General features: G+C 38.9%; 2 protein-coding genes across 2 annotated transcripts in view; one reads left to right on the plus strand and one right to left on the minus strand.

Moving 5' to 3' along the window:
- Positions 1–556: 556 nt before the first annotated feature.
- Positions 557–15,782, minus strand: part of LOC128857280 (ATP-binding cassette sub-family D member 3) — a 55,130-nt gene continuing 39,904 nt past the window's right edge. Inside the window, exons 4-12 of the mRNA XM_054092967.1 lie at positions 7,799–7,989; positions 7,604–7,701; positions 7,220–7,400; positions 2,785–3,067; positions 2,592–2,689; positions 2,344–2,434; positions 2,039–2,258; positions 1,800–1,974; positions 557–1,729 (exon numbers count right to left, since the gene is read on the minus strand). Coding sequence (XP_053948942.1) covers positions 1,316–1,729; positions 1,800–1,974; positions 2,039–2,258; positions 2,344–2,434; positions 2,592–2,689; positions 2,785–3,067; positions 7,220–7,400; positions 7,604–7,701; positions 7,799–7,989 — 1,751 coding nt within the window. The 3' untranslated portion in view covers positions 557–1,315. The remainder of the gene's footprint in view (positions 1,730–1,799; positions 1,975–2,038; positions 2,259–2,343; positions 2,435–2,591; positions 2,690–2,784; positions 3,068–7,219; positions 7,401–7,603; positions 7,702–7,798; positions 7,990–15,782) is intronic.
- On the plus strand, positions 10,824–11,610 carry LOC128857281 (uncharacterized). Its single transcript, XM_054092968.1, has 2 exons — positions 10,824–10,921; positions 10,981–11,610. The coding sequence occupies exon 2, from the start codon at positions 10,993–10,995 to the stop codon at positions 11,608–11,610; it is 618 nt and encodes a 205-aa protein (XP_053948943.1). The 5' UTR covers positions 10,824–10,921; positions 10,981–10,992.

Genomic DNA, 15,782 nt, shown 5'->3' on the forward strand with positions numbered 1-15,782 from the left:
CACCGTAAACAATTTTCACAATAACTTACACGTCGGGCATTGCGTTTCCAGTTAATTTGATAACGAAGGATATAATATTATTTTTAATACATTTTTTGCATTTATTACTTTATTTGTTTATACAATTTATATTTTTTTTATACAATATACAAGTATGTTTTCATGTATACAAGATAATTAGTTGCTAAGCCTGACTTTTTTCTATTTCATTGCATAATTTAAGTTTCAGAATTTCATAGCATTTTTCAAAAGCAAATTACAACAATAACTTTATATGGGTATCCGTAAATAAAACCTGGGATATTTATCGCTGATTCGAAAATCCTAGAGTATCAGCTGCATCTTCTCCAGACGAAAAGTTCGCGCTACCCTATGCGCCAGTTCTGGCTAGCTCAGACGTATTTCTTTTTTTGTTTCAAATTTAAAAAAGCACTTACGGAAACGAAGATTTTTGGACTACAGTGAGATGGAGACAACGACAACCAAGCGTAGAAAAAAGTGTTTAAGAGAAATCTAAATAATTGTTTTCGGTGGTATGAAAGGCAGTATATTCACATTGACAAATAACAAATATAGAAGCATAATTTTCATTTATTACGCACCTGAAGTCGCAAACTTATCATACAGGAATGAACACAGCTGATCCACACGCCGAGCAGATATGCGAGGGTTGTGCAAGCTTTCTATGAATACCCTTTATGTAAATTATATATTTGGAATAAGCTTAGTGCGTAATTAGCTAATTAAAATAATAAACTAAACAAAACAAATCAGATATGTTGCAGTTCACTAGTTCCATCCGCTTCGAATTAATTGCCCCCAGCACCAATTTACAAATACATACACACACAACTTAGATAATTGCAAATTATTCAAGCAACAAAAGCAGTTATTACAATATTACAAAGCTTTTGGAGGAAAATTTTAGTTTATGCTATAGAAGATCACCATTTAATACACTAAAGAATTTTGTTCGCACCTACACACCTAAGACTAATATGTATTTAAAATTGTATAACAACATTTTTGCTGGATTCCAACCAAGCGCGTATGCACTTACATTTATATACTATAAATACATATATAAGTGTATGCATTGTATGTGCATACAGTCATCAAATAAAATACAATACAGCATCGTACAAATGGAATCGTTTCGGCAATATTAAATATATTTCTATGCACAGTCAGGCGTACGTAGGTGACAACACACCGGCTATACTCCCGTTGTCATCATTAACTGTTGTTGTTGTTGTTGTTGTTATTACTTTATCTACAAATAAATGTGATTTATCCTTTCACTTATTTTATATTTTTACGAGCCGAATTGCTCTTTCGCTTGATCGATTGGTCCGAATTCATAGGTACCACGCCCATCGAACTGCAGATAGTAGTCGTGATGCGTCCACAGCGATTTGCGATGGGACACCGTGAATAACGTAATGCCTGCTTCGCGACAATAACTATACATTTTACCCTCAACATCGACTGACACCGCACTGGTGCATTCATCTAGAATAGCGAACTGTGGACTGTGATAGAAGAGACGCGCCATGGCAATACGTTGCTTTTCACCACCCGACAAAACATCTATCCAATCCTCAACGGCATTCAAACCATTTTCACGCTGCTCCAAATAGGTCAGCTGCACAATATCCAAATATTTCATAAGGTCTTCGTCGCTCTTACCACTGCGCAACATTTCATCGCGCGTATGTGGGTAGATTATCTATGGAACAAAAACAAAAAAGATGTATTTTATTTGCATACACTTCGCAAATTGTGAGTGTAGCACATACCTGATCGCGCAGTGAGCCCAATGTCATGTATGGGCGTTGGGGAATATAGAAGAGTTTACCACGTGGCGGCTTGGTCAACTTACCACCCCACGTGGGCCACAGCTCACCGAGTATGCGGAATAAACTAGACTTGCCACAGCCGTTTGGACCACAAACCAAGACGTTCATGCCCGATCTGTAAGAATAAATAAATATTTATGAATAGTTTTTCAAATTGCACTATTTGGAGGCGCACTCACTTCACTTCGAAGGTTAGCTCCTTGACCAGCACATCGCCGTTGGGTGTAACAAGCGGCACCTTTTCGAATCTAATGATATTATCAACGAACGTCATAATGCCCTTATTTGGACCAAAGCCATTATCGCCATTCAGTATATTATTCACCATTGTCCGTTCGTAACGTCCTTTGTTCAGATCACTCAGCACTTTGATTAATTCGGTCATGCGCGCCGTGAAGCCTTGAAGTGAAAATGAAGAGTGCAGAAGAGCACATTTTGAGTATCAAAGAAAATTGTTAAGAAGCTACACTACTCTAAATCTTACCAGCCAAACGAGACATTTCACGTCCAGCCAATACCAAGCGACCGATGGCCTCGGCCAACTTCACCAACATGCGGCCATAAGTGTAGTAGGCCTGTGGAAAAGAGTCGATTGGGAAGTGAATTAATATACGATTTCAAAATTTCAAAATCAGATTGCATGAAGCACGCAGTAATCTCAAAGTTAAGATGATAGACGAGCCTATCGCACCACCACCGCGATTCAGATTGAATCAGTGCTAGAGTACACACCTGCAAACGTTGACCATTTTGTTCGCCCGAGAGCAGCGGATGATTTTCCGAGAAGAATGGAATGGATACCGCATAGAATCCAACAATTGAGGCAAAATCTAAATATAATAAAAACCCACAATAATCAACAGACACAAAAGAGATGAAAGTAACAAAATAAATCTTAAAAAGTTATGCTGATTTTAATACTCACATTTTCCCACAATATTATCGACAATGCCCATGCTAACGCGGAATTCCAGGAATTTACGTAGATGTGCACGCAATTTCGAATAGCTGGCCAGCAGCGTAAGCTTCTCGCGTGTGTTGCCCTGATAGAAGGCGACCTCTTCGGAATTGGTTATGAGACGACTATTCACATAACGGAATTCACCTTCCAATTTCTGCTCTTCAACTGTGAGGCGTCCCGTTGGACGTCGAAGTCGTGTTAGAACGATGCCAGCGAAAAGCAAATACAACATAAGTATTGAAGGTGTCTGTGTGTGTAAGAAGAAAAGGTGTGGAATAAAAATATAATAAATTTACAGCCGTTGAGAAATACTTAAGGGAACCCCCGGTCGATTTTTTTTATATTTCCAAATGCTTTTAAGAACATACTGTGAAATTTTCGTGCGCAAATTCCCAATATTATAGCTTCTACAGCCCATTAACTAGGTAGAGAGCGGTCCGCGCGCTCCTGTGCCTCAAACTTTAAACTCATTTATCTCGAAACAACTTCTTTAGGCGTGGTGTTGTCGAAAATAAAAAAACTATTCAACCGAATCGTCTGAAATGGCTATCGCCCGTACTATGATCATATTATTTATTATTGCAATTATTTCGTTTTTTTTTTATTAAAAAACTGAAAGAAAAACCCTTTTTCTAGAGAGTAAATTTTTTTAATTTTTTTTTTATTCTACTACCGGATATAGGCACAGTCATACTGATTAATAATTTTTTGGTTTTTGTGTTTCAGATAAATAGAAGAGCCAAAATGGACAACACCGTCTAGGTCGAATTTTTCGGGAGGGTCAACTTCAGCGCCGTTTTTTAAATTATTAAAATTAAATAATTTTTTTTGTTTGTTTTTGTATATAAAAGAAGTTAAATAAAAAGCCTAAAAAATTTCGTTTTTCATTTTTTTAATGTAAAAAAAAATTTCTGAAAATACCCTAAATTTTCGAGCTCTCCACCACCGGGACCCCTTAAGAACGTTGCGTTTACAGCCATATAAATGTGCATGTTTTCTCGAGTACGGTGCCGCAAGGGTATTTTTGAGTGTGAATATATTTGCTGTGGTCACATTGATTGAAATACGTTCATTCAACTATTCCTCTTGAAGGATTCGCATTGATTTTTTGCGTTTTAGTAGGAGCATCGACATTTGTGCGAGAAATATCCTTAGGAACGATTCGGTCTTTGTCCAAAATTTTGTGAATTGTTTTCTGTTTTATATTGTATTTGGTAAGTAAGTAAAAAATAAGACGATCTTGTGCCCATAGTTTTTTTTGGAAGGAATTTTGACGGATATTTTCTTTACCGATGGGTCCAAGAATGAAATAGGTTCTGGAGCCAGCTGGCAATTGAACTACATACAGTAATAAGTATCATTACGCTATAGGAGGAATGACAACTGGAAATGCTTGCCATTCTGAAAGTAGCAGAATGGGTAATTGAGAGGAGATGGAGTGGGAAACAAATCAGAAGTCCTTAGTGACAGTCAGGCTGCACTGAAGATCCTGGAGAACAAAAAGCAAACCTCAAGGATTGTTCAAGAATGTGAGAAGAAACTTAATTGTGTTGCAAGACACCGCAGTGTTCCAGGACACCGCAGTGTTCCAGGACACCACAGTGTTCAAGGCAATGAAATGGCCGATGAATTGGCCAACTGCGGATCAGCGGTTACCCCACAGGGACGAGAGTCAATAATCGGCAACACTACTACAGGAATCATGAATTTTATCACCGATTATGCTTGCAGTTTACATAAATGGTCCAGTCTAGAACGCTGCAGAAGTGCAAAGTATTTTGTGATAAGCCCGAGCAGAAAACTGTCGAGCTTTCCTCTAAAACCTGGGTAGAAAGACGTTCGGTTGATGGTCGGTATTATTATAGAAAACATCTCATGGAGCAGCATATGACCACCATTGGAATCATTGTGGACCCGATTTGCCTGTCTTGCTTCGACGAGGCGGACGGCACGGAGCATTTTCTCTGTGAGTTTCCTGCTTTTGCTAGAGCAAGGCTACGAATTTTGGGTTTTGATGTCATGAGAATGTCCCCAAAGAATCTGGAAAATTCTCACAGGACTAGCTAGCTCTGTCTCTGTTTCCACTCTATGCTCTCTCTTCCTCTTTGTCACTTCCAGAGCTTTTTGCTTTCCAGAGCTCCGGCTAGGTGCGTTTTAAGAGTTACATTTGTAAAAGTGCCTCATGGCTCGCCTTTTTCAAATTTATAAAATAAAAATAAGGTATCTGGAGTATTCCTATAGCACTTTACTTTAGTCGAAACGATTCGATAATGTCGAAAGGGAAAAATTGCACCTTAGCTCTTCGAAAAGCAATCATAGAAACGCAAAATACCGGATTATCCACAGTGGTATTCCAACACAATTATTAAACGTTTCTTTTTTCTGGAAACCATGGTTTTTAATACTTTGAAATATTTTTTCTAAGTATAAAGCTGGAAAAAACGTTTCCAGAAAAAAGAAAGCGCAAAAGACTACCAGCCAAATTTATAAGATGATTGTTAGATTTTGATAACAGGATCACAGGAAGAGTACTGTTGGCATCCATCGGTAAATTTTTGTTCACCTGGCAGAAACAGGGCTTCAAGATCGACTGGCACGTTCAAATAAGTTATTCAAATTTGTGATATTCTGCGATACTGAGTGCATTTTTGCAAATTTTTTTTCTGTTCTGTTCTGGTACGGAAGAAGCCATTGCACGAAGAAGCTCGAAAGCACATATCCTGATATCCTCAAAATCAGTGGCGTTATATGATATTCAGCAATGAAACGAATATAAATAGGGTTGGTCCAGATGGTAGGAAGTACGTGCGGCGGCCAAAACATGCAGCATTCGAACCCAAATTCGTCTCACCAATCATAGAGCACGGAGGAGGCCCAATAATGGTGTGTGGTCAAAATGTAATGCGACCTTATGCGGAAGAGAATTTACGGATTTGGAAATTTCAGCAAGACAATAATCCGAAGCACACTTCTCGTGTGGCTTCAAAGACAATTTGATCACTGTTCTGAATTGGGCATCTTCGAGAGTCGACATATAATATAATAGAACATCTTTGGAACGACGTAAGAAAGGCATTATTCTTAATTGGCGCGGTAACTGCTTACGCGATTTTGGCCGAGTTTAACAAAGCGCGCCAGACGTTTCTTTTTCGTGGACACACCAAGTGAAACCCAGGTCCTTGTTCACCTGATATTTCCAACGCTGGATCTTTATTCGCTACGCTATGCCTGCGCCGTCGTAAAGCTCACACAGCTCATTGTTATGTCATAGTCGCCGTCGCCAACGTCGAAAGATCCAAAAATCTTCCGCATAATCTAACTTAATAAACATTTTATTAATTCGTCAACTCCCAAAACGATAGGTTTTATTTGACCGACCGTTCATACGAGAATTTGAGTCATCGATTGACCACCAGGATGCAGCACCCGCCACAGGTAATGGTTTGGGCCGCTGTAACCGCAGATGGGCGGTCAAGCCTGAGCCTGGCGTCAAGGTAAATGCGAAATATTACCGGGAAAGTATCTGGGGTTGCTGTGAAGCCGTGGTAAACATTTCGGTGGCAGACCATAGACGTTTCAACAGGACTCGGCACCGTCTCAGAAAGTTCGAGTGAACCAAGAATGGCTAAAAAACAACGTTCCGAACTTCATAACGTCCACACAATGGCTCTCAAATTCAGCAGACGCGAATCCGATGGATTATTCTCTTTGAGCCATTTTGGAGAGCAAAGTCCCAACTAATAGATGCACCAGTCTCGAGACGTTGAAAAAAGTTATTGTCTGAGAGTGGGTCAAAATACCTGCAAGTCACATTCGGGTAGCTTGCGATTCGTTTATGGACCGTCTCAAGGCCATAGTCGAAGTAAAAGGTGGTCAAGTAAATTGATTCTTAATTTTGTAATATTTTCACACATTTTTTACTTTCAATTGAATAATAGTAATTTTCCAAACTAAATTTATGGCTGCTGTTGTTGTTGTTGTAGCAGCATAAACATTCACCATACTTACATACGGTGAATGCTGCTGGAGTGACAGTCCTTGGCCGGATATAAATCCGGGTCGTTTCGTGGAAACGCTAAATTAATGGCCGTTTTAATTGGTTACCCTTCGAGTGCCGGACCCTGTACTTTGAATACTTTTTTCTTTCGCCTGTTTTTTTTATGATTTCACTATTATTTTGTTTCGTTATTATGTTTTTCTTAGAAAAAAAAAAGACTGATACCGATTGAAAACATTTTAAATTTATAAAATAAAGCCTAGTAAGCAAAACATTTAAGTCATTCTATTGAAAAAAGTCTCAAATTAAGAGAACTGGGAGTCGTACTTAAGTATTTTGCAACGGCTGTTTGATATATGTATGTATGTATGGGTGCTCTCTTGGCATCAATTAGTATTTTACCTTGCCGCCCAGATTGACTGTCAAACGGTAGACATAGATGAATATATCCAGCACGGGTTTGCTAATATTCGAATACAGATCTGTGGCGCTTTCACAGAATTTATCGATGTCAGTGGTAAGTAACTGATCGGCGTTCGCTATTCTATTATCTAAATTGGACATTTTATAATATGTATAACCGCTGTAAAAAGAAAGAAATGTTATTAAAATTGCCTTGTCTCAGACTCAGTTTTTCTCCTTGCAAGTTAGCTGCGCGAGTTTCTAAACCAAGTTTAGCACTGCAAAATTCCATGTTTCCACTTAGCTTAGCTGGAAGGCAGGTAGCAGCAAACTTGCGCTGAAAAACTGCGTATTTGAATATTATTTATTCATTTTGCTAATTACCACAAGTACTGATTGTACAAATGATGAGTTAGATTTGTTCGGAATCTCAATTTTAATTCGCCCAAGCTCCATTTTAGGATATTTGTGACAACGGATATCTGTTGAAAGTAAAATATTATATTTTATTTTATTCGTTAGCTTGGGTAATTCTGCAGGTTGAGTTGTTCGTTTTCACTCTGGCCCATTACTACTCACCATTGGCAGTGCGGCCAGATATTTTAGCAATGCTGATTTGAATTTGTCTTTGTTCATGTGAATGATTGTGCTCTCCACGACGGTGGCATTCTGTATCATCCAAATATCACTGACAGAACGACCGATTAGCGAGGCGGCTACCAAAAATAGCAAACCACTTTCCACACTCCAAAAGCGAGGTACGAGAATTGCTAAAAGTAGAGGAACAAAAAAAGAGTTGGCTTGAAATTAGTAAATCATTAACATGGAATAGACTGATGTAAAACACTGTGCTACAATAAAAATTATACAGAAAAAATTTCATATGCACAATTATAGATTTTATACAGCAATGCTGCATACTCAGTTTTTCATTTGCTCATCAAATTAAATTTTTAATGGGCTTTCATAAAAAGTAAAGTTTTATACCATCGCTTCCTTTATCTCCCATTGGAGCATAAGGCCTCAAAAAAGCATTTCCACCCGATCATGTCTTTGGCAAACAATTCTTATTCTTTCCGATTCGTACGATTTCTCACATTCATCGATTTCTTCTTGTAATGATCTCCTCCATGTAGTCTTAAGCGGACCCCTGGGGGTACGGTATACTAGACAGGGCTAGTTTACTGGGGCGGCAGCTCTTGGTCGGGAAAAACCCGAGTCATTCCGGTGACGTAGAACGGGCTGCCATGGGAATGGAAGATAGCCCCTTTAGCGGTTTCCTTGCGGGTTCTAATCCGTAGCAGGTTTTCGTAGTATGTGTCCTATTTACCTTCATTTGTGTAATTTGATAGCGTTGGCCTTGGGTTCTAAGTTGCACTTTTTATATGAATCATCATTGCTGATGACGTTTGGCCACCACACCTTGAGAATATCCCGGAGACATCTGTTTGCAAAGCCTTGAATTTTTACGGTTAGATGGTCGGTTGCAAGCTTGGTCTCGCATCCATGAGAACCATACCGAGATGACGTTTGATTTGACGTCAATTTTTTGTTTGGACGGATATTTGTGATAAGTTCCAGATTTGGTGCAGCTGTGCAACATATGCGCCAGTTTTTTTATTTATTCTGGGCAGGAAATGAGTTTTTTTCTTCTTCTTGATTGGCGCCATAATCGCTTACGCGATTTTTGCCGAGTTTAATAAAACGCGCCGTCGTTTCTTTCTCGTGCTAACCGGCGCCAGTTGCTGCACAACACAAGTTCTTCTCCCCCTGACCTTTCCAACGTAAAGAAGGCCTTCCCTCTTCCTCTGTTACCACCAGCTGGTACCGCATCGAATACTTTCAGAGCCGGAGCGTGTTACAGCATATAGTTACATGAGCTCAAATAATTTAGAGATGATGAAAAAGTTTATTTTGAACTTTATACTGTCTGTTTGCATACTGGAACTATTTACTTTCTGAATGTCAAATATGATTGATACGACGCTATTTGTTGAAATTATAAATCTTCCAATAGGATGTTTAATTTTGCGCCATCCCATATCCCTTTTTGGATTTCAGAACAACTTGGCTTTCATCCCAGGCTTTCCGAACAACTTGGCTTCATCGATTCCCCAATCAATTGTCGACTAGGATAGGTTAGTCAGGTTGCTTGTCTAAGACAAGACATTCGGTGGCCCGAAGACCCATTGCAATAACTGCATTTGATTTCCATCTCCTAACTAAGTTGCTTAGACTATTTGGATCTTTTTAAGAAGTGAGATCTAGTCCCTCCAGTGAGAAATTTGGCAAATTTTTCAGGACTTCAAAGAAATAATCGGCAAGATATTATTTGGCTTAGCTTCTTTGAAGTGGTGGACATTCACAGAGTTGATGTTGTGCCGACTTAATTTCTTCGGCACCGCCACAACTCCTTCATCTCCACTCAATGTGAGGTACTAGCCATTCTACTGGTTAGCGCAGTGACCCGTTATAACATAGTTGATCTGTTGAATTCAAGCAGACATTTGGTCCCTTTAAGATTCAGTTTTGGCCAAAGCGCTTTGTGGACCCTGCAGTTAGTAGTCAGAGACCAGCTGCTTTTGGTTTCCGCGATTACGCTCAGGTCAATGGCAGTGCACAGTTCGTTTAGAGAAATTCTAATGTCCTCTGCTGAGCAGTTTATTGTGCTCCATTACAGGGAGCATCTGTGCCTCGTTGTGAAGGTGTTGAATAGGGGATATCAGAAGGTAACCGGTTGCTGTCCGAATGGCAGTATTTTGTCATGTCTATAGATTTATCCACTGCGTGTCACTTGTTCCAGGCGACTAGACAGGCGCAGCATAGTTTAGAACCGGCCGACCAATTGCCTTAAATGTCGATAGCAACAGTTCTTTGTCTTTGCCCCAAGTGCTGCCGGCAAGCGACTTGAGGACCTTGTTGCGAGTTAGGACCTTAGAGGCAATTGCGGTTGTATGCGCTGAGAAGGAGAGCAAACTGTCAAAGGTTACACCCAAAATTCTGGGATTGTTTACCGTCGGAATTGGTGTGTCATCGACTTTTACCCTGAGGGACAGTTTGACCTCCTTTGTCCAGGTGGTAGAGAGGGTTACCGTGGATTTAGCGGGGGAAACTTGGAGATTCCTCGCAGTGAAAAAGCGAGAGAGGTCGGTGAGGTAACTGTTCACTTTGGAGCACATACCATCGATGTCATTGCACGACGCCATTATCGTGCAGTCGTCAGCGTATTAGACCAGGGAGACTCCCTCTGGTGGTTGGGGAAGCTTGGAGATGTAGAAGTTGAACAACAAGGGTGAAAGGACACCACGCATTCATTAAAGGTGGTGCAACAATGTTCTGTGCGTTTGATAGTTGAAGCAAAGTATTGGCAAAGTAGAAAACAAATAATGATTTCGCCTTGTTTCATTCTGAGCTGACAGCCACATGGACACGACGAAAGAAAAAAAAAAAAAAACTGATTTACCAACACCACCTTTAATAGATTCGCTTTGGATACAACACTACCAACAACCAACAAGTATTTAAACAGATACTACATTTCACTATGGACTTGGCATCAACTTTGAAAAGTTTTTCAAAATAAATGTTATTAGTTTGTCAATTTTATTTGTTTTAAAATTCTCTGTTTTGTTTTAAAAATTCAAAAAAAATTTTAATATAAAAATTTGTGGATTTAATTTTAGTAAAGAAATTCAAATCAAGGTAGGTTTAAATAACTACCACTAATCGATTGATTCCAATCAAGTTCATATCATCTACAGAGAATAGTACAAATGACAGTTACAACAGCCATTGTCGTTTCGGGGCTGTTTCAAATTGTGCTGCGCACGTCCTTCTTCTTCGAACAGGAAAAGGATCTCTGCTCGCCTGCACCTTCCCTCGCCAGTTGGATTTTCCTCATTGCACTACTGGATCTCATCTCCGATCTATGCCTCTATCCTGTACGATATATGCATTTGCCATACTTCTGTCAGGTGATGGTCGAGACCATTCTCACCATTTTGTTAACGGAATTTGGCACCCTTATCGTCTGGTGTACACTGGAGAAGCTATTTTGGCGTTTAATCAAATCCATACTGCTCGTTATGGGTATGTCTGCGAAAACGTATGCCAATTATGAGACTCTCATATTGGGCGTGACAACTACAGCGATCAGTTTGATGATATTGGCTTTTGTTGGTCAGGCGACCGATCACTTTCACTTGATACGCAAAAAATATCATCGCATGCAACGTAAAGTGTCGCTGAATCTCGAAAGGTTCCGAGAATATATTAATGGTTGTAGATGTGCTTCGTCACGTTTGCGCTGTAAAAACATGCGCGATTGCCTTTCGGATGATTTTGAGAGCATCTGTTGCCCGAAGCGTAAACGCAGACGCAGAAGATGTTGAAAGCGTGTGGTCGAATGGATGGTAATGTTTCTCAATTTTCAATTGGCTCTCTGTCAGTGTAAAATGTTCGGGTTATTCCAGTCTATTTTCTATGAGGGCTTTCGTATCGTAAGTGTGTGAGTGTAAGCGTATGTTCGGAAGTATCCGTCCTAAAATGCTAATAAAATGATATTTTTTTTAGTACAATTGTCTTGTTATTGCTATTTTTGAGTTCGATATAATGCATATTTATGATGCAAAGTTTATATTTATACATACATGCATAGGTGTCTTTGTGAACTTGTACATTCTCTATGCTGATGTACCTACTCAGACATACAGTCCGGTTCACTTGGTTGGAGACAAATATGGGCAAATGTTTGATCTTGTAACACAAGGGTTTCTGATAATTCAAGCATAAGCATGCAAATTTTAAATATTTTTTTTTAACTAGCAGAAAGTTTTAAACTAGGATTTATATGATTATTGTTGTATGTAGAATGAACTCTACTTTTATTAAAGTCAATATCAAGTCGAATCCTTGATTCCTTGTGCTTGAGACTTAAATTTTATGTTACGGGAATAAGTATCCGCCCTCGTAAAAGTGGTGTCCCAGTGGCTGATACTAGATATTTTGACTATTTTTGATTTGAAGGTGTATATGTTAGGTCTTGACCGCAGTTGACATTCTTTTGAAGAGTAAATATCCTCTTTTATCTGACATCAAAAATGTCTAATTAATATATCCAAATGTTTCACGAAACCTGGGATGCGGCCTTATAGCTATTCCCCCGTCATTTTGTAGTATACAATTTTCAGTTCGAACGCACCATTACACGATATTGCTCCCCAAAGCATCATAACAACATCTTCACGGCTGTGATGTCGACCCAAGTACCTCCTAAGTCATGGAAATAGTAACTGTATCCATCCGGCCCATTCAGATTAAACTTCTTTTCTTCACTAAATACTACTTTTTCCCCATTCACCGGAATCGTTATTTGTAACAGAACTCCAATCCATATGGTCCCTTGCAAAATCGAGGCGGCGTTCTTTGCGAAATTTATTCAAAGGTTTCTTTTTTTGTAACTTTTTATGTTTCAGATGTGGCGCTTTTAGAATAGTACTTGGAACAGTGGATTTGGTCCTATAACGCTTGTCATTTCTTTAACTTTTGCTGTTGGCAGAACGGAATTTGATGCAATCCTAAGGATCCACTACTTTTAGACTTCAATAGAACTTTTTGGCGAGTTGATGATCCGAAAGTCCTTCTGTCATCCAGATATCGATTTGTTCTTTTCCCAATCTATAAAACCTTCCCGATTTCTCATTTTATTAGAATTAAGAAGTTTTCCATCAAAACTTAAAAGAACGAGCCCTTTTCACAGCTTTAATGTGCAAGTAAAGTAGGCAAACTGAGCGTCGCTCGCCTAGTAAACTAATACAACAAACAAGCACAATATTAAGAAATACCGTTAGATTGAATGACATTTAGATGAATGTTTATTTTCGAGCAAAGCACCGTCTTGACTTGAATTATCAGAAACCTTTGTGTTACTAGATCAAATGCGGTTGCTTTAACAACCATTTTCTTCCATACACTTTATTGCCTCTAATCAAGTGAACCGAACCGTATCGGCAGTTGTTATACGAGTATGCAGTGTAAAGAAGGGCATGAATAAACAGATTTATTGAATTTTCTGGCTTCCCACGTGTGCCTTTAAATATGCACTAAAAACACCGTAATGTTTGCGAATGAAAAAACTCACAAATCTTTTTTATTCTTATTATTATCTTATTATTATTATTAAATTTATACTTCATAGGTTAATTTATAAAATATATTTTGGAGGCTCGGCCATTTGCTATTTTGCCTAGCAAGCGAGTTCATATGATACCTATGAAACGAGACGTTTTTTTTCAATTTCAAACGTTTATTAACAAAAAATGGTTAGAAATTTAATCTTCAAAATAATAGCCATCGCTAGGGACACATTTTCCCCATCTCTCAGGCAATTTGTGGATGCCGCGCCGCTTTGACCGCAGACCAATCATCGAGCCATTTTTTGGCTTCTTCGTGGGAATTGAAGCGCTGCTCGGAAAGTGCGTGGCCCATCGATGCAAACAAATGATAGTCGGAAGGCGCCAAGTCTGGTGAGTAAGCCGCATGCACCAGCTGTTCCCAATCGTACGTCTCCACCAATTTCCGGGTCGCTCTTGGTGGTGCATTGTCACATTGTCAGTTCATGCGGCACCCATCTTCCGAACTTTAAAATCATGCCCATGTCTTTCAAACGTTTGGAAATGGTTTTTTGGGTCACTCCCAACTGCTCTGCCGTTATTTCTTGCGTTTGACCATCATCTTCATCCAAAAATGCTTGCAATTCGGCGTCCTCAAATTTTTTCGGTGGCCGGCCACGGTCCTCGATCTCCACGCTAAAATTACCACTTCGGAATTTATCAACCCACCTGAAGCACTGTGCTCTACTTAGAGCATGTCCACCATAAGCTTCTATAAGCATTTGATGAGCTTGAGAAGCGTTTTGCTTCAATTGATAACAGAAAATCAACGATGTGCGGAAATCGTAGTTTGAAGGCACGAAATTCGACATTTTTAAGAGCGACAAAAATGCATTATTGTATGAAACGTAACAAACAATGAACTGAATATTGTTGACAGATGACAGACGGAAAAAACAAGACATTTGGGAAGGTTTCAAAATACTCCTAGCGACATCTATGGCCTAATAGCTTAAAGTCTCATTTCATAGGTATATATGTACATACGGATGCTGTATTTCATGCAGCAGGTTGTGTTTTTCGAAGGCGTCGCATGCTTAGTAACTTTATCGTAAGTTCGTTGTTGCAGTCTAGAGTTGTATTCAAATTATTGCAGCAACTCGAGATGTGGCAGTCCCTTGGGATATGTGGTATGCTAAGAAGTGCTTTCACTCGACGTGCTTTTACTTAACCGTATAAGCTTTGCCGGGATACCTGATTAGGGCATAACATCGTATAAAGAAAGATTTTGTATCTCGATTATTTTTTCTTGAGCTTTTGACAAGATTTTTTCGGCATTAAAATTGCGATTTGCTCGAAGTCTAATTTGGTTTGCTCTCTTCGTTTGCCATTTGGCATAATTGACTGAGAGAATGTGCTAAATACTCTTGCTCAATACTTAATTATGAGCTACACATTTTAGGACAACATACGAGTACATGTAGATATGTATGTATGTGTAGTATTGGTTGTATACCGCAACAGGCCGATGAACAGACAGTCGAAGCACGCTTGACTTCGCAAAACAAAGCAAAAATACATACAGCCATGCATTAAGCACTGAAAGTGTTAATCTATCTACGTAAAAACGATGACTGCAAGCGATTGGAACGATGATAGCAATGTCGAATATACTCGTACGTACGCATAGTATTTGCAAGTCACAAGTTGAGTATTAGCGGTGTTTTAATTAATCACAATTGACATCTATACACACATAAGCACAAAGTAGGCGTTCACTGAAGTGTTGTGTTACTTTACGATGCCGATTTGACGCAATATTTGACAAGCTGGTGCGAAATATTCATTTCAGAGCTGCATGCGTCAAAGAGGAACCTTTTGGAACTCCTATGAAATAAATGAGCACTCCAGGAAAGAAATGAGCGCTTAAAGCCGAAGATATGCACAAGACTATTTACTAAAAGGTTTATACCTGTGAATTCGGAGTTATTTAAGGGGTTTAGGGGTAATCAGAATTTTCAATTTTTTTTTGCGTTTTCTTAAAGTATAATATCTTAAAAATATTGTATGAAAATTTGAAGTGAATCCGAAAAATACTTTTCGAGTTATGCTACAATTAACAAAGGGCGCTCGGGCGCTCCGGAGCTCGATAGCAAAATTTGATTTGCTTTTTTCTCGAAACTATGTTTTTTGAATTGCTGATCACTGTAACTTAAAAACCGCTTGGCAAACTGCAATAAAATTGATACTGCTTTGAAAAACATAAAAAACTCCTGATTTGAAAAAATTTTGAAAAAATAACTTCGATCAGGCACAAGATTATCTATTAATAAAACTAATAGGTCTATTTATAAGTTCGTGCGGTTTTACAACAGATGGCGTAACTTGATTATTATTCCATCGATCCACATTTCCAAACATTCATTGGAGAGCTACTGTCGTAAGGCACAAAC

This window comes from Anastrepha ludens, chromosome 3 (assembly GCF_028408465.1).
Source record: "Anastrepha ludens isolate Willacy chromosome 3, idAnaLude1.1, whole genome shotgun sequence".
Lineage (NCBI taxonomy): Eukaryota > Metazoa > Arthropoda > Insecta > Diptera > Tephritidae > Anastrepha > Anastrepha ludens.